The sequence below is a fragment of the Hyperolius riggenbachi genome, chromosome 11 (genome assembly GCF_040937935.1).
Source record: "Hyperolius riggenbachi isolate aHypRig1 chromosome 11, aHypRig1.pri, whole genome shotgun sequence".
Classification (NCBI taxonomy): Eukaryota; Metazoa; Chordata; class Amphibia; order Anura; family Hyperoliidae; genus Hyperolius; species Hyperolius riggenbachi.
In genome coordinates, this window is record NC_090656.1 from 56,024,807 (window position 1) to 56,044,389 (window position 19,583).

At 40.1% G+C, this 19,583-nt stretch overlaps 1 protein-coding gene across 1 annotated transcript in view; it reads right to left on the bottom strand.

The window, feature by feature from the left end:
- Positions 1-368: 368 nt before the first annotated feature.
- Positions 369-19,583, bottom strand: part of ZNF469 (zinc finger protein 469) — a 160,297-nt gene continuing 141,082 nt past the window's right edge. Inside the window, exon 3 of the mRNA XM_068260641.1 lies at positions 369-13,013. Coding sequence (XP_068116742.1) covers positions 665-12,805 — 12,141 coding nt within the window. The 5' untranslated portion in view covers positions 12,806-13,013 and the 3' untranslated portion in view covers positions 369-664. The remainder of the gene's footprint in view (positions 13,014-19,583) is intronic.

A 19,583-nucleotide genomic window follows, 5' to 3' on the forward strand; every position in this document is an offset into this window, starting at 1 on the left:
TTGCTAGATTTGCAAATTGTATTGAAACTTAACAAGCAGAATGAGTGCACCTTACATTTTGCATTAGCACTCAAGACTTAAAAAGTGCACAGGAACAGAACCAAGAGCTGTTATGGGATGATCTAGCTGTAGAGGTCACCCAAAGAAACAGGAAGCAAGAGGCTGATTAATCCCAGCAGAAAATGAAATAGTAAAATCAATGTCATTTTGCATGGACTAACCCTTTTACTGAGTCTTAACGAACGTTCACAAAGTCCGCATAAGAATTATAAAATATTATTAAATAATTTTTAGGAAGAGTTTGGACTTCATCTTTAATATGTAGCTTTAACTCTTCAGCAAGAAGAAAGAATAGAGTTTGTAAAGAAATTATGTACAACAGGACAAATAAACAACTAAAGCTATTATGTTTGTTCAAAGCAATTAAAACGGTTCAGTAAAAATCAAAGTACACAGAACATTGCAACACTTGCATAATATCATGGAACATTGAAGTAGATTACAGCACAAAAGAAACTTATGTTACAGAGGCGGCAGTGCAAGTTTGGCAAAGCAGACAACAGAGTGAAAAGAAAGTCTTCAGACCTTTCATTTCAGTTCTTTTTTTTCCTCTTGATTGGTCTGACTTATTTATTTTACAAGGAAGGACAGATATCACATAATATTATTCTGTTACATCCCTCCTTAAAGGAATTTTAAAGCTACCGGTAGTTATTTTCGGCCCAAAAAGTTGATTTAGCAAATGATTCTGTGATTCAGCTGTCCTATAGTTTGATGGCTCAGTGGGTTTTGTATTTGTGCCCAACCTGTGTTTGTGAGGGTTGCCATTTAAAGGCAGAGGAGAGCTTTTAGGAGTAAACGTGTGAAAACCTTTAGTGAGAAGAGCTCTTTTGTTTCTGTACTCCCCATTACTAGATGGAGCATTGACTTTCTTTTGGTTGTGAATGTCCAACACAGTCTTTTTAAACTGAAGACTTCCTCCCCCTGCAATTGGCTTGGTGTACACACGATTGCATGTACCCTCATCTTTACTGTCTGAGAGGCTATTTGCCCATTCTGATTTTTTTACTATAGTCGAAGACTCACTCTTTCCAGCCATAGCCAGCTTACTCTTCTTTTTCTTTATTTCTCCATCGAAATTTTCCTGTAACCATGCATTTCCCTTATGGCCAGATATTCTGAGGTCTTTGCACTTCTTTGGATGCAATCTTGACGCTGTGAATGCCAACATTTTGTCAGTTGTTTTGTAATCTGTGTTTTTATTAGTCTTTGGTAGAGCAGTTTGTTCTTTCTTAGTTATTTTTTGTTGGCTGGCAATTGTTTCCTTCAAAGTGCTAGTGCTGCCATCTCTGTCCTGTGTGCATGCTGCTTTGGATTTTGGTAAAGAGGACTTTGCTGTGTGATCTCCACTAGAAGCTGAAATATGTGCTTGCGCTGGTGATTTGCCATTTGGTGACCTGTTCTTTTTTATACTCTTGGCATCTTTTGCTAAAGCATTTGTATCTGTCACAGCAGACTTATTTTTAGGTTGATTTGGGACAACAGGAGGTACCCTGTCTAAGGGTAGTGCCTTTTGTACATCATCTTTCACTTCCATTGTCATTTCAGAAAATAGGCATTTGCTCTCTTTATCTGTGTCCTCAGGGAATGATGATACATTATTTATTTTAAGCAATTGTCCTGGCTTCTGCAAATGAGACATCTCATCAGCTGCTTTGATTTGCAGAGTTTGAATTTCTGTATGTTCTTTAACTCCCGCCGTTTCTTTCTGTTTTGCTTGTTCTTTTGTCAATGCCTCTTTGACTTTGGAATTTTCCTCATTATTTTTTGCAAAGTTTACATTTCTTGATGCACAGAGAGAAGAAACCGTAGTGTCAGTATCTAGATTGGGCAGTATTTCTTTTATTATTACAGCCTCTCCTTTGTCGCCAACACCCAACTCACAAGATGGAGAATTTGGAGGGTATGTCCCACTACTTGATGTAGTTGGTTCTTTGTTTACTTCAAGGAGTAGCTCAGTAGCATCCAAAAGCATCTCCTCAACTTTCACTGCATTTTCTTGTTCATTTAATTGAGTCTCTTCTAATACTTCATCAAAACCTACAACTGGCATAATCTTGGTACACTGAGGTGGATCATTGCTGTCTAGCACGTTGACAGTTGTGTCAGAATAACTTGATAACCTGGGCTTTTTAGAGGGTGGTGTGCTTTCAAATACAGATGAATCTTTTACCTTTCCTTTCACTTCTTTTCCAGTCATTGTTGGCCTTGTTACCCCCCTAAATTTGAATGTCATGCTCCCACCAATCAGATGCTTCTCCATATGTCTGTCATATTGCTCTTTTTTAGAAAACGTGTAGTTGCACGTGCTGCAGATAAATGACTTCTTTATGACGTGCATGACATCAGCACAGAGTTCACATGCATAGAGGGTTGTGTGCTTTATTTCAGACTTTTCTGTTAGCCGGTGCTCGTTAGTTAGATGACTTCTTAGATCTTGTGCTTCTTGATAGGATTTGGAGCACCGGTGGCACAAGTATATTTTTTGCAAACTGTGGACAACAAGGTGTCTTTGTAGTTTGAATGGCTTGGGGAACTGCTTTCCACAATGATGACAGTCTCTAGAGGGGTCTTTGCAGTGTGGGTGCATAGTTGCGTTTTTGTTTACTGTATCACATTTTTGATTGCTGTCTGATGTTGATGATGAGCTAGCAACCAGCTTTGGAGTTGGAGATAATACATGAATATTGTTCTCGGATTCCTTCTCACAGACCACCTCCTCTTCATCCTTTTGCTCTTTTGGATCTTGCCTTTTAGCCACAGGGCTTTTTTCCTCTGCCTCTGAGTTTTTAGAAGACTTAGTAGGGGTTCTATAGATGAATGTGCTCAAAAATGTTCTTACCATACTGTCTTCCCCAAAGCATCCTGGAATCCCCATCACAGATTTTTGGGCCTGTCCCTTACGGGCAAACTGAGTTGCATGCTCTCTCAGATGCTCATTGTACATCCACACATCAGAGATTTCTTTCAGGCACATCCCACAGATCCAGAGGCCAGCCTTATTTTTTGCATGTTTGTCTTTTAAGTGATCCCGCAGTTGCTCCCGAGAACTGAACTTTCGCTGGACGCACATGTAGCAGGTGGGGGGAGGCGAAGGATTATGAGTCAGCTTATGAAAATCCAGCTCCCCTAAAGTCAGAAACCACTGAAAACAGACTTTACACTTGTACTGTTTGTCCTTAGTTTTCATTTTCATGTTGCGATTTTTCAGCTGCCTCTTTTCATCGTTTTTGTTTTTTGCATGTCTCTTGCGTTTTTCTGTCTTCTGTGTGACATCTGTCACCTCTGAGCTTGACTGATCGGAGTCATCTCCACATGCACTGAAAAAAGACAGCTCCCTCATGTCAAATTTTGCACTCAGCATTTTCATATCAATTGTAGGAAATCCCGGAATCCCTGATTCATTACTGATTTTACAGTCAAGGTTTTCCTCCACTTCAGAATCTCTCATATCTGAGCCAGCCTCTGCAGGGAGATCTAAATGTTCTTCAGCTGGCTTGTAAATGTTAACATGGGAGGAGGCATCTCTGTTTTTTTCCTGTGAATTTCTTTCTTTGATTGATGGCTCCGTTATGCTTCCTATTTGACCATGGTGCATGAATGACAACATGTTATTTTCTATGTCCACATCTCCTAATTGAGGGTTTAGTGTGCTATAAGGTGTCAGGTGTTCTGTTTGTCCAGAAGTATTTCTCATATCCATCGATGAGGTATCACCGGAAATGTTACTATAGTCACATGTGTAGTGCATTTGTGAGGCATGGCAGTTCTCGTTTAAGTCTTCAGATCTGAAATCCATTTCAAATGGTGGAGTTTGTCTTCTGCGTCGCTTTCCATAAACACGTGTGCATTTTCTCCTAATGAAATGTTCATCTCTTGGAAAGAGTTGCGAAAATGTGTTATCATCATCAAAAAAGGTATGAAGGTCAGTCACTGTTTCCTTTGGTAGGTTTGAAGCATGAACATCATTTTGAACACAAGACTTTTCTGCTGTCTTCAAGTGCTCTTCATCCCCATCCAAATTCTCCTTACTTGTCAACATGCTCTTTAAAGGTTGATCTTCACAATCATTTATAATCTGCTCTACATGTTCTTTAAGAGTCTCTGTCCATGTCTGCTCTTCTCGGTTCATTTCCATATCTAGAACGTCACTTACAAGCTTCTCATCATCGTCTATACTAATAGAAGCAGACATTTTCAATTTAACTTCTTCCAAATTGATATCTTTTTGTGGCATATTTCTTTCTGAAGGATCTTGCCATTCTGTCTTTTCTTCAGTTGAGCTGAAACCATTGGATTGCCCAATTGCCTTCAAAATATTTGTTTTCAGGATGTTTAAAACATCATCAGGTGGCATTTGTGAATCTGAACATTTGCTACTTGGAAGCTTCAATTTTCTTTTTTTGACTTTGATGTTCATTTTCTTTTTAGAAGAACTGTCTGTGTTGTCCAAATCTTCATACAGCCTGTTAGCACTTTTTTCTAATTTTGTTTTTGTTGTTTTTCTCACTAGATGTAAGGAGTCACTTGGCTTTAAAAGATCTGTTATGATATTCTGAGAAGGGGCATCAGACTGCAGGTTTAGTTGACTGTCATTACTGCAGTTCCAATCTTCCATTTTATTTATTGTCCTAAGAATTTTATCACTGGGAGCGTGTTTGGCTGATGTTATTGAATCCTGATGTTTAACGGCCTTGTGTCTAGTCAACCCTGGTTTAGAGCGGAAGGATACTAAACATATGTCACAAGTTAAAGTTGGTCCAGGTGGTTTCTTTTCTTTGACTGGGCTACCTTTCGGTGTTATTCCAATGCTCTGTAGAATTTCTCTGCTTTTGTCACCTTCTAAGCTTCGGAGTACCCCATCTATAACAGAGTTCATGTCGTTTATACCTTTTTTCTCAGATTCACAGCTAGAGATATTATTTTCTGCCTCTGACGGGCTCATGTCAGTAACCAATCTCAAATCAGCATTTTCTGTATCTTGATGACAATTGAAATTAACAAAATCTGGAGCAGGAATGTCCATTAAGTCACACACCATTCCTGTTGACCTGTTGTCTTCACTTGGGTACACAGGATCAATACTGGTTATGTCTTGTGTGTTATTCCAGTCCCTTTTCAGGGCCTCCTCTTTTTTATTATCCATGAGTGGGCTTACAGAGCCTTGTACATCTTCAGAAAACAGTTCATTATGGAATGTTGAAAAGGTTTGATTATTTTCTCCAGCATAAATTGGAGGATATGTATTATCTGTTGGCAGCGACTGACATCCAAGTATAATTTCTCCAACAGTTTGTACTTGCCGAGGTTTGAAGTGCGAACAGACCAGTTCAGAACAGTAGCATGGACTTAAACCATCTTCTACAACTGGTGTTATAGTAATAGTATCTTCTGCTGTTACTAATTTTTCATTACCCTCCAAAGAAGAAGTTGCCAGTGTCTCTTCACTTAGAAACATGTGGAAGTCTGTTGCACCCACTGAGTTTTTAACCATTAACTTGTCGGATAAACCTGTTGATTCGCTGCTGCTGCTGCTGCTACAAAGTGGGTCTTTATTTGGTGAGTGCAGCTCTTTTTGTGAGGTGTACAAACGTTTTTGCTGAGTTAATGCCTCTTTAGTGGGTACATCTGAGAGTAGATCAAAAGTCAACAAGGAATGTTCTGTAGGTAGGCCAAGGTCTTGAAGTTGTGCTTCATATTCATTGTTGCTTTTGTGATGAGATTCATTGGTAATAGGTTGCAATGGAATGTGTGAGGACAGGTCCAAAGCATCACAATTGTCTTTATGCAGGATTGAAGGGTTTTGTTGTGTTTCGTTGTTTCCCAGAAATAAGTCTGTTTCTTCCAGTATATGCATTTCTTGGTGACTGTCCTCTGGACATACAAGCATAGAACCATTGTTGGTAAATATAAGGTCAGCTTTTTCTTTGGAAAAATGTGTTGCATCCATATTTAAGGCACCTGGTAGCAGAGCTCTAATATCAGTTCTGCCAGATGGAGTGTCTTGAGCACTGAGAGTCTTAGGCACAGATATGGATTCTGATGTAAATTTTTCATTTTTTAATATAGGGCTGGAACAGTTAGTGTTTTTTATCATTATAACAAATGGAGGAGATTTCTTGCCATCATTTCCTCCATAATGACAGATTTCTTCATTAACCTTCACTTGTCCTTGTAACATGTTTTCAGTGTCTCTGTAGTCATTTAGCATGTTATCACAATCTGTCCTCATCTCTCCCACTTCAGTGTTAATTTCATCTAAGCTAGTACATTCATTTTCAAAATGATTTGTCTGTTCCTTTTCACAGTGCACTTTGTCCATGATAGACTCAGAAGATATTCTCATTGTGCTTTCTTTATGCTCAGGAATGCTGACAGTTTCACACTGTTGGTTTTGCGCACCTGATACAGTAAACTGTGTCATTCCTTTTGTTTCTGCCATTTTTAAGTTCTCAGATTCCCCTATAAATGTTTCAGTACTGGACAGAATAAATGAGGCATCCCTTTCTGTTTCTGACTTGTTTTCTGCCGTCCCTGAAGCTGCCAGTATCATTGGAAAACATGGCAAGAGCATCTCTTCCTCATTATTTTTGGCTGTTCTTGCCACAAAAAGTTGGAGCTGCTGCAATGGATTCTCTGTAGTTTCCTGAGTTGTTGTGGATTTTGCAGGAATGGTACTCTCTTCTTTCACTAAAACTGGCATATCAAGAATTGTAATCTGATCATCCCTTTTATCAATTTTGCCCAATGTTTCCTGATCAGCCAAGTTCATAGCCTCATTGCTGTGTTCGGTGCTGGTTACAGACAGTGGAATAAACTGTACAATTGAGTTGCATAGGGTGGGCTCAGGGATGCTGCCATTCTCGTTTGTCAAAACAGTCATATTTAAAACAGGGGCACAGTCATCTTTTGTGCAGAATTCAGAATTTGTTTTGGCAACACTTTGAAAATGTTCTAGCTCAGGTGGATCATCAAACTGCTCTTCCACTTTATGTTGTATTTCTGTTGGACTTTCATTGTCATTTTGATGGGTTTCTTTTTCATGGATTTTATTGTTGTCTTGAGCTTTAGAAAGCAGTATTTCAGTGGTGACCAGTGTGTCTCTTAGAAGTTCATGGTCAGAAAATGTTTGGCATTCTACTTGATTGGAGAGGGTAGGCAGGAAGGCATCAGAGATTACTGAAGGGGAACTGTGGTTATTTCCCAGAGATGCTAATTCTTCTGTGAGACATTTGTCATTCACTGTTTGAAACTGATTGTTGTCTTCTGAACTACTAAAGGAAGCTAACATGCTAGGTTGTTTGTGGCATTCCGCATTGGAAGTGAATGTGTCTAACTGAATTGGACAAGTCCATGGGCTTTTTAGATTTTCAGAGCTGTTGTCCTTTAAAAGTGGTTGAGAATCACGAATGTTGCAGTCTGCTTTGGTAGGCACTAAAATGTTAATGTCATTTAGAGGATTATGGTTGTCATCCAGGAAAGAATTATCTGTGCCATTCTCAAGCTGATTAACTTCCATCTCTGGAAATGTGAGAGGGGAGTCTGTGAGCTCATGATTAATATGATGTTTGGCCAACATTTGGTCGTTGTGGGCTTTGCTTGTCTGCAGCTGGTTTTCCAGTTCTGTCACCAACCTTTTAATTTCTAGCTCATCCTCTGATTCGTTGTTTATAAATGACGCATTGTAATCAGAAATATGTCTTGGCAAATTTACAGACATTTGTTCAGATGGCACAGGCACTTGTTCGACAAACTTTCCATCAGCTTGATTGTCAATGGCTGAAAATGGAGTAATGTTGGAAGATAGTATTGCAGCACCTTCTTCAATGAGATCCCAATTTTTATCTTGCAAATACTGTGGAAATTGGTTCTCAAAATGAGTTTGTTTGTTAGGCTGGTTAAAGTCCATGTAATTTTCTTTTGGTGGTGTTACATTATTATACATGGGGGACTCAAAACCAGATATAGGCAACTCGGCAAATATAGAGGAAGAGTGAAATGGAAACGTGGATGAAGATTTATCAGAAGAATAAGATGAAAGATCAGTGCATTTCTGCTCAAAGGAATTTATGTTATTGACGTTGCTTTGTTCTGTGTACATTTGTTCTACTTCTAAGGCTGCTGTAATTTGTGGTTTGGCAAATAAATGACTATCGTATAAACTGGGCACATGCTTGTTCTCAGGAAAATGTTGGCATTCATTTCCAAACTCTTTTTGGTTGTGCTGTGGTAACATGCTTAGTGCCGAATCCTCACCAAAACAAGGGACGGGTAAAGCAAAGTCTTTCTGAGCATAGCATAATTCTTCACTCACATTTTTTACAACATTCTCAACATTGTCTGTGCAAGTTTGGCTAATATCAGAATTAAGCATGGCAGTAAGAGAAGACGAAGAGTCAAGTTTCTTCTTTTGGTAGTCTGTATTGTCTGCATGAAAAGTAGACAGTTCCTGGGGCACATTGTTTATATCCAATATTAAATTGGTTGCATAATTCTCTGGGGATAAGGTGCTTACTGTCAATGCTTCTTGGTAAGTGCTTAGTCTTGTATCACTGCCTTCCTTGAAGCAATGTGCTTCACTTGATTTACTAATATTCTGTGTGGAATCTGCGCTTTTCTCTACTTTATCCTTTTCTCTATATTGTACATCAGAATTTGTTGTTGAGGGATACACCTTTGAACTGGTAAGTAAGAATTTTGCAGATCCAAACCTTTTGGTTCCTCTAGAAAAGTCAGTTGAATGCTGTTTTTCTGATGAATTTCCTCTGTAAAGAGGTTCGATGCAATTTATTTCCAGAGCTGTATTATAATTACGGTCGCTGAAAGTTTTACATCTCGGTGCAGATTCCTGTTCATTTTCTGAGTCTGTTCTTTCTAAGCTTTTAGGGCTAGAGCCTGTTTCACTTGACATGCTTGTACTTTGGTCACTGCTGTTGGATGACTGGCTGCTTCTTCTTCGGACTCTGGTTGCAGAGTCTTTACTTGTGTTCTTCACATCGTTACTTTGGAGCTGGAATCTTGTTGCCTCACCCATGCGCCACACAGGTTCCTTTAACTTTGTCCTCCCTCCAATCCCTTGAAGGTCTCTGTTAAAATTGTACTTCAGTCTGCCATTTGGTTGGAATTTACTAGGCAAGGGATTAGCAGCAACCTCTTCATCAGAATCTGAAATGTAGTCATATTCACCAAAAGGATGGTTTTTCGTGGGCGAGAAAAGTCTTTCAGTCACCAGTGAAAACTGCACATTTTTGTTACTCTTTACATGCAACTTGTGAAGTTTATTTTTTTGTTGTACAATCTTGTGTATTAACTCTTTACTCCACGTTCCATTGTGGGACTTCTTCTTTTTGACATCTCTTAAAGTTGTTCTACGGGGCTTTGGGGTGTTTGTGATGGAAGGATTTTTTGAATAATTTTTTCCATCCTTACATTCATAGGATTTTACACCTTTGCTGTCTAAATCCTCAAAGTTATTTTTGTTCAGGGAAATGTTCTTTTTCTCCTGTGATACGAAAAATGTTTTATTATCTTCTTTTTGCTGTGATTCACAGTCTTCAGACCTTGTAGCTGTAACTTGTTTAACAGTTATTGTATCACAATCTATCAAATAAGGATGAGCAGTTCCAACTTCTGTAGTTTTTGAGGCATTTCTTATTATATTTGGGTTCATGTTGTTATAGGAGTTCTCCATTCCGTAGATTTCACACTTTTGTTCATAGGAATTTGAAACTTGATTATGTTGAGCATGCTTTTCCTCTATACTCATGTTCTTTCTTGTGTCTAAAGGTTCTTTAGCTTTGTGGGGCTGGCTGCAGACATTAGCTTTAGATGTGGTGAGGTCATCATCGACGAAAACATCAATAAAGTTGCTATCTATTTCAGGGTTGTCCACTTGAAAATCAAGGCCATTCAGTGCTTCTATGATTAGACTATCCAACTTTGCATCATCCATTTCTAATGTATCACAAGCAGTCAGAGGGAGCAAGTGTGGAGGGACATTGTGGAAAGAACTACCTTTCAACAAGTCTTCTTTGGTTTCTCCTTTGGTTTCCCCATCAAGGAGAAAATCCTTATTAAAGCCTGCTAGCTGTGTGTGAAAGTCTGTGTTTCCTTTGTGAACAGACATTTGAGAAGACTTTAAAAGATCAGCAGCAGACTTCCTCATTTCTCCACTGTGCAAAGAGTCCTTCATCTCATTTTGTAGCGTTGAATTCAAATTGCAGTACTGTCTGTGCTCTAGGAAAGATGACAAATTGCCAAAGTTTTGGTCGCATTGTTTGCATGTTAGAAGAACATCAAGCTGATCTAAATTTGCACTGCTGAGAGAGCTGGCAAGGAAGTGATGAGAAGCGTAGGGAGGTGGGGGTTCATTTTCAAAATTCTCAATACATCCTTTATTGGATTCATTAGATATTTTTTGATACATATTCTCTACATTTTTGAATGGTTGTTCATCTTTTGAAGACTCTGATATGTAAGTGAAAGATTTTGTTGGTTCTGAATTGTGGTAAATGAATGATCCAGAATTTAATTGATCATTTGGGTGGAAGGATTTATCTGTTTGATGACATTGCGGGTGAAAGTATGAAGACGATGTAACGATGGGAGGTATTTGGCCTTCCTCGGAGCTTGGATTCACAGGACTACTGGACATAGGTGAAAGAGAAGAACAAGTGCTCCCAGTCACAGGGTTAGTCACTGGGGAAGGAAGTGGAGACTCACAGGGAGATTCAGCTACAAATGTCTTCCCTGACAGTGGTGCTGACTGGCTGGCATTGTTACGTGATTGTGGAATGGGTTGACTCATGCCGTACACAGTGCCTTTGGTCCTTAAGTCACTTATCTGAGGGGTTGTTTCCTTCACACTGTCATACAGAATATCATTGGTAGAGCTATAGCTTTGCCTGTTTGCCTCAGACCTTTGAGCGGAACTTCCCTCCACCACTACGTGTTTCTTTGCATGGTAGCTTGGAAGAATTTTTGGCATTAAATTATTGTTCTGCCAGTCTGCATTACTAAGACCATAAGGAAGTTTTGAGTTCCCATTTTGCCTTGACAGCTCTAATTGATTTTGATTTGCTGTAGAGGAAGTAAGCTGTCCCTGCTGCCAAGACATCCTTGTGTGTTTCAGTGCCTGTCTTGGATCACCTGGCTGGCATTGATAGGGTAATGTGTTTCCAGAAGCATTGGGGTAAGGTAAAGAGTTTTGGTCCAGAGGTGGGAAACCATTGCTACCTGTATCCCATGTCTGAGGTATTCTGGAAAGGCTTTTATCAAAAGGCACAGATCCTGGGTTTACATTATTAAAGGGCTTACTGGAGAAGTGCACTTTGTTCAGAGAATTCTGTGGTATATTCCTTCGTAGTGTATTCCCTGGAGACAGGATTCTTTGATTGTGTACAAAGTCTTTAGCTGGCTGTTGCCGTTTACTGATTAATGCTGGCACACTGTTATTATGTAAACTAAATTCACTAGGATTAAAAACTGTTTGTTTTTCTTGAAAAGTGCTTGGGGTCTGTTCTATAGCACCAGAGGGAGTTAGAGCACCAGATGAAGAAATAGCACCATTGTGTTCAGCCGTATGTTCAATTCTTCCTGTGTAACATGGGGGTGTGGGCGGATGCTGAATGCCCTGTTGTGTATGTAAGAATGGGGATTGCTGGGAAGGAAGGCCATAAGTCCGGCTGTCTGACAAAACAGTATTATAGGATCCATTGGCCTGTGGATCATTTGGTCCGTCTCTTGAAGAGGACTGAAAGGAGAAAGTATTGTGTGCTACATGGGATGCAGCTAGAGAGATGTCTACAAAGTCCTGGCTGTTAGCATTGGTGCAGAACGAATTAGCATTTGGCTCCTGCAATGTCTGATATGGATACTGAAATGACACAGGTCCAAAGCTATGTGAGTCAGGTTTGTTGTTCTCAGGAAAAGGACATAGCTTTTGAGGTGGAATAGAATACCCATTGGTCCCAGAAAAGTGTTTATCAGGTGGGGGCCATGTATTTCCATTTGGTTGAAATTCTAAGTAATCTAACTGGCCATTAGAGTTGGCTTTGTTGTGAAGGTTGCCTGACTGAAGCTTTAGGCCTTGGTGTGTTCTGGCAGCTGCAGCAGTTTGTGAGGTATAGTTGCTGGAGGTAAGACTCGGACTGGGCTCTGGAAGAGAATGATTGTAGTTGAGATCTTCTTGGTGAAGTTCTGCTTCCCTCTCAGGAAGACTTGGGACATGAAAACGATAACTTCCAGATACAGTTCCATGACTTACTTCTACTTTTTTTGGTGGTGTCACCTTCTGCTGAGGGTATGCAATGCCAATGGTAGGGTTTGATCTTGAGCTATTGATGCTAAGTCTATAGAGCTGGTGTTGGGTGCGATCCCCCTTCCCCGACCTTTTATTTTTGTCTTTTCCTCTGCTCTTTCCTGTCGGAGACAGTGGGCTACTTTTGCCATTAGTCCATGTGGCATCACTAGAAAACTTTGACCTGTTTTGGAGTGATTTAAAGTCTATTTTGCCAGCTTGTTGAGGTCTTATCACAGCCTCCCGTTGACTGTGATTTTCTCTTTCTCTACCATTAACATGAGACGTTTTGTCAGCAGTTAAGGCACTCTCGGAATTGTCCAACACCCTGCTTGGTTTACTGTCTGCTGCGTCTTTCTTGCTGAAGTGTTCAAGGGCAGTGTCATTTTCTTTGGAGCTGGGTGTTTTAATATTGATGGCATACACATGCTTTGTCTCTCCCGTCATGGTACCACTCAGAAAGGATGGTAGGCACTTGGCACACCGGCCACTTTTGCTTTGCACATGTTCTTCACATCATTATTTTGCCTCTTCATTCTACGTGTATGTGAAGTTCGGCAGAATATCAGAGACGTTGTCTTATGAGTGGCATGTTCATTCTTGCTGTTAAGACTCCACTGCTGAAATCATTGCTTTAGGGATGTCCAGGGTTGAACTGAAATAAAACAGAAAAAAAAGTAATGAGCTAAAATGAAAATAATCTCAAGAATAATATCTAAACTGTGCTCTAAAAGGAATTAAAAATACTTTATGTTACGTTATTTGTAGATTCTAGATTCTACTTTTAAAGAGAATCATTATGGCTACAACGTAATAAATTATTCATGATACTTAATTATCCTGTTTTCAGCATCAGAAACATATCTCAGGTCTATATTTTGCTGTATATTGGTATGTAACCCCGCCCTCAGTCATGTTTAACATGTACCTGAGATCACAGTATAAAAATATTTTATTCTTACCCAGGGCTTCCTCCAGCCTCATGAGCAGCAATGCGTCCCTCATCGTCCTCCCAACTTACTCCATTCGGCCACAATTAGAACCGGTAATCTGGCTCAGTCGCACCATTCCACTTTTCTGCGCATGTGCAGCCCCTCCTCGCAAGTGCAGAAGAGCCGACTGGCGGGACTGAGCCAGATTACCAGGACTGATCCCAGGAGAATAGAGGCACTAGGGAGGATGGTGACGCACACACCGGTGCTCATAGGGCTGTAGGAAGCCCCGGGTGAGTATAACATTTTTTTTATACTGAGATCTGAGGTTTCCTTTAACCGGTTCAGCACCGCAGTGTCAAAAACCTCATGCATCCGAGCAACGTTCACCTCCCATTCATTCGCCAATAACTTTATTGCTACTTATCACAATGAATTTATCTATATCTTGTTTTTTGCGCCACTAATTAGGCTTTCTTTGAGTGGTACATTTTGCTAAGAATTATTTTTTTCTAAATCCATTTTAACAGGAAGCTTAAGAAAAAAATGAAAAAAATTCATTATTTCTCAGTTTTTGGCCATTATAGTTTGAAATCAATATACGCTACTGTAATTAAAACTCATGTGCTTTATTTGCCCATCTGTCACGGTTATTACACCGTACAAATGATGTCCCTATCACAATTTATGGTGCCGATATTTTATTTAGAAATAAAGGTGCATTTTTTCAATTTGCGTCCATCACTATTTATAAGCTTATAATTTTAAATAATATAATAACATACTCTCTTGACATGCATATTTAAGTTCAGACCCTTGGGTAACTATTTATGTTGTTTTTGGTTTTTTTTTAATTGTATTTTTTTTTTAATAAAAAATGTATGTGGGTAATTTTTGGTGTGGGAGGGAAACTGCTAATTTTAAATGTAAAATAATAGAATTGTTTAATTAAAAATGTATGTGGGTGCAGTTTACTATTTGGCCACAAGATGGCCACAGTAAAAAAAAGTCCTGGATGCGAACGATCTCGCATCCAGGAACTAAAAAGAAGAGGAAAAGTTTCCTGGGGGCATAAATACCGCGCTCTCTGAATAGAAAGCGTCAGTATTTCTCCGGGGAAGTTAGATCGGTGAATGGGAATTATATTCCCATTCACTGATCGGGAGTGCCATGCGGCGGCAGCAGCAGTGCCTATCTGGACGAGTAAGCTCATCCAGATAGGCTGAACTGGTTAACTTAGCCTAGGATGTCATGCAGCCTTCCACCCTAGGGCAATCTAGGAGATCATGTGATGTTCCTGCTTACTTTACAGAGGTTAAAAAAGGAGAACATTCCACAGTGATTCACCTTGCCAGCAATAAGATTCTCTGATAAATTATAATATAAGTGTGGATTAAAAAAAAGAAAAGTTATACCTCAGTAGAGGAAAGCCTCTGGATAATCCAGAGCTTCCCTGACCCACCTCGAGGACAACACTTCAGCGCTGGATACCGCTGAATATATTCAACAAGAGCTTGTTAAATATGTTCTTGTGGCCATGCTCCCGCCTGTGTATTAGCGACGCCATACAGCATATGCAAAATTGTATCTATTTAAGCAAACCTGAAGCAAACCTGAAGCAAAAACACAAACTTATGATATAATGAATTGTATGTGTAGTATGGGTAATGAATAGAACATTAGTAGCACAGAAAAGAGTCTCATATTTTTATTTTCAGTTATTTAGCTTTTTTTTTTTCTTTTAAGAACATTGCATCATTCTTTCATATTTGCAGTTGTCGGTCTTTTAAAGTGTACCTGAGATGGTACACTGTGCCTTATTTATACTTACCTGGTGTTTCCTCCAGCCCCGTGAGGACCGTGGGATCCCTTGCTGTCCTCTCTTGCCCCTTCATTATTGCGATATGCCTCCTGGTAATTTAGCCAAGTGCGAACATCTGCTCATGCTCGGCCGCACACAATCCCATGCCTGGAAGCGTTCTGCACCTGCGTAGTATTACTGCGCAGGCACAGAACGCTCCCTGCTGAGGGAACACGACAGGGGTGTGCACACGGCCGAGCTGTGCATGCGCATAGGAGCGCGGCCAGACGGATTACCAGGGGGAGGGGGGGCATAGCGGCAGAACGGAGAGGAGGGCGAGAAGCTCTTTTGCATGGATAACAACTGAAGTTTTTTAACCCTGTACTTGAAAACAATTTGATACTTTTTTCTTTGCTACGAATGTTCTATTTTTTTAGCTCTACTACACATACAATTCATTATTCCGTAAGTTTATTTTTGCTTCAAGTTTGCTTTAAGTTATGTACAATAAAGTTTAATTCCAGGCAGTAGTAAAAAAAAATTTACCTAAGGCATAAGCTTTATACCCACCTCACCCTTCAAGAAAAACCGTAACCAAGAATTTAACTTCATCCCAATCAGTAGCTAATACCCCCTTTTACATGAGAAATCTATTATTTTTCACAAACGGATCATCAGGGGGCTCTGTATGGCTGATATTATGGTGAAACCCCTCCCACAGGAAACTGTGAGGACCATGGTCCTGGCAGTTTCCTGTCTGTGAAGCTCATTGAATTGTGGGAAATAGCTGTTTACAGCTGGTGCCAACTGCCAAAAATGCAAGCAACAGCTACTTCCACTGACATCATAAATGTCAGAATTTAATCAGGGAGAGGGAAGCTTTTACAATGGGCAAACACTGACTAAATCATTTATACATAATTATTGTCAAAATGAAGCACTTTTTATTACATTATTTCGACTGGAGTTCCTCTTTAAAACTGCCAGGTGTTCCTGATGAGCACCTTTACAGATCTGAATTTATTTTCTACCTGACTCTGCAGTGACAAAGGTAAAGAAGCTTGCAAACTCATCCCCCTCTTCTGGTCAGAGGAATCATGAGAAGGCTATGGAAACAAATATGATTCACAGAGCCACTGTCTGCTTAGCCCTACCATAATTCCACTGACCAGTGGAGTGTTACAGCAACCAGTTAAAGAGACATCAGTACATCTGGTTACTCTCCAATCTGTCACAGTGGCATTGGGAAGAAGATGGCATTGGATCAGATACTAATGGCCCCCTTAAGTGAGACACGTGTAATTTCAGCTAGCAGGTAGAATAGCAGCTATTTCATTTTTAATTGAACATTGAACCCCATAGGCACGCCAAATGTAAATGTAGGTAGAATGGGGAACGGTTTAAAGAACTAATTATGGTGTTGGTGACTTTGTCCATGTTGGGCATATTTCTTATCACTTCCTATCTGCTGTGACGCCTGTGAGATAGGAGGGGAAATAAGTGAAAAATCCCCAAAGGAACTCTGACAGCAATGGGAATCAGTAAAAAAAAAGGTTTCCTTTCTACTGTATGGTGAAATTTGCCTTCTTAAAACAGAAGGCAATTTGCAAGAATTCGGCTATAAGTGAACATTTGTGGTTACCCACAATGCACCACTACTAAATATGCAAATTATCTCTTTTTGCCCCTGTAAGCCAGACAAGCATCCAGAACCGCTGGTGTATAGCAAGCCTACAGCTTTAAATATTACACAGCAACACCAACCCCACATGAATACAGCCTGTTTGGTTTGAGTCACCCCAAGCTGCTTGGTTGCTCTGTTCTTTCTACAGTATATGACTCTGCTTTGGATAGTTTGCCCTCCACTATTTGTTGTTATCCCACATGTGACAGAAACATTTTGGGAGACGTCTTTAAAGAAACTCAGAGATAAAAAAAAAAAAAACTGTGAAGAATCGGTACTTACCTGGGGCTTCCTAGAGCCCCATAAACACATGTGTGTCCCTCGTCGTCGTCCTCCTGCGGTCTGCCGTTTAGCCACTCAGTCACGTCAGTCTGGGCCTACTGCGCGAAAATGCTGGAATTTGTATAGACTCAAATTGTTCCCGACTTTACCGGGGCTTATCGCGGATGAACAGCAGACTGCGGCGGGGGGGGGGGGGGGGGGGGGGGGGGTCCAGCGTGGGACTCACGTGTTTATGGGGCTGGAGGAAACCTCGAGTAAGTATCGATTCTTCTTCGTTTTTCATCTCTTAGTCGTTTTCAAGTAAACCTAAATAGAAAGTTTTAAAGGATAACTGAGGTGAACTCACCCTTTAAATGGGCAGGAGTTCTCATGCTTTCCGCCTCATGCTTTGTAAATGTTTAAATATGAAATAAGACCATGAGATATCCCCCAAAAAAGTTATTTTTAGGAGTAAGAGGATAAATACAGTTGTTTATCTCATCAGTTTATTTTCAGCTCAAGTTCACTTTAACATTATGCTTATGTGTAGAGTGCTCCCAGCCACAGAAGTGCTATCAAGGAGACGATCCGCCAGGCCAGTGCATGTGCACTGGTGCACGACTTGGCCGACTTGCACGCAGTAACGGAGCTTTTTACAGGCAAATGGAGGGGTACAGCAGTGAACGGGGGAAGCAGAAAGTATAAAAGATCCTGCCCACACATGCCACCATTTAAACAAGTCACTTCACCTCAGGTATCCTTTAAGTTTGAAATATGAAAGAGCCTTTCTGAAGGCAGGTGGCAAAGAAATGCTGCAGAGATTGAAAAGTGCAGGGCACTTGCTGTTGCATTCATTCAAACACCAAAGAGAGTATTGACTTCCTGAGGATATCACACTACAAGTATGATGCAAGCTCTCACCATGTCCCCACTAGTAAGACATAGCTGAATGAACTCATGGGCAATTCTTATACTAGATATTAACCTGACAACAATCCACCACTTATATCCAGTACTGCTAGAACGCTTCAAATTTGGAAGGGCTTCCTGCCAAGACAAAGCAGCCAGACTTATTCTGTGCCACATTATCACAGTCACGGTCTTTCAGCTGCATAAGGAAGGTATTTTGAGCCCTCAGGTTCTATCTTAAGTTAAAAAAAACTAGCCTGTCCATTGCGGGGAATCCTGATTAAGCTTTATTAGTTATGAACTGCCAAAAGAAACAACCATTCAGCTAAATGGTGTAAAGGAAAATTTACTACTCTAACACCGCGTGTAACTAGGCCAAAGTGACTGTCTGTTAAAGTATTGACTGTCTGGTAGTAAAGCAATAAGTACATTGTCACTGTTTTCCTTTTTGTTTTATGGCTTGCTGAAAACTTAAAGAGAAACCGTAACCAAGAATTGAACTTCATTCCAATCAGTAGCGGATACCCCCTTTCCCATGAGAAATCTTTACCTTTTCACAAAAGGATCATCAGGTGGCTCTGTATGGCTTATATTGTGGTGAAACCCCTCTCACAGTATGATGTCAGGACTATGGTTTTGCCATCACACTGTGGGAGCCTTGTTGCTATGTGGGAAATAACAGCTGTTCACAGCTGTTTCCAACTGGCAAAAAAAGCAAGCAGCATCTCCTTCCACTGACATCACCTGCCTTCAGTAAAAATGTCACCATGTGATAAATGTCAGAATGTAAATCAGAGTGAGGAAAGATTTTACAATGGACAAACATTGACTAAATTGATTAAAACAGAATTATTGTAAAAATTAAGCACTTTATTACATTATTTTCTCTGGAGTTCCTATTTAACTTGTAGCTTACCTGGAATATGTGTCATTATCTTATGGTGCAGAACATTTTTTCTGAATGGCAGTTGCTAAGTCTAACTGTCAAAAAAAGTAAGATAACAGTCAGCCTCCCTACTCGCTTGCACACTATTTTGGTAAATTTAACAATATAGAAAGAGGGAAAAGGATTACTGCGGAATGTCCCAATAACTGAAACTAACACGAATTTAGTCAAAGTAGAAACACAGCTTTATTATTACCAAAACATCACAAGATAAAATATAATCAATAAAAAACACATGAGATGGCCATCCCACCACTCAACACCACCCAACAGCAGCAAGCATGCACAGCTGGCCACAAGCACACAGCGAGCAGCTAGTACTACAGGGACTGGAGAACAACACGGTTCTTATGTGAGCAAAAAGCAGAAGCACAGGATCAGCTATTGACCTAATTACAAAGCAAGCTCCTTTAGCAAATGTATACCCACTATTTTAGCAGTTAGGCTGAGCAACTGCCGTTCAGAGATTGCTTTTACAAACAAAGAAAACCCAGAGAATCTCCCATGAGAACAGGGACCGGTCCAAAACCTGTTGATTCTGTTAGATTTAAACTGCTTACGTTTTTCACTGTGATCACTATCCTTTAAAACATCTATTATTTGTTTCTGATGAACAACAAAGATTTGTGAGATCTTTTTGGCCTAATACGTACAAAATGGCTGGACATAGCACTGGCTTGTCATGAAATGCG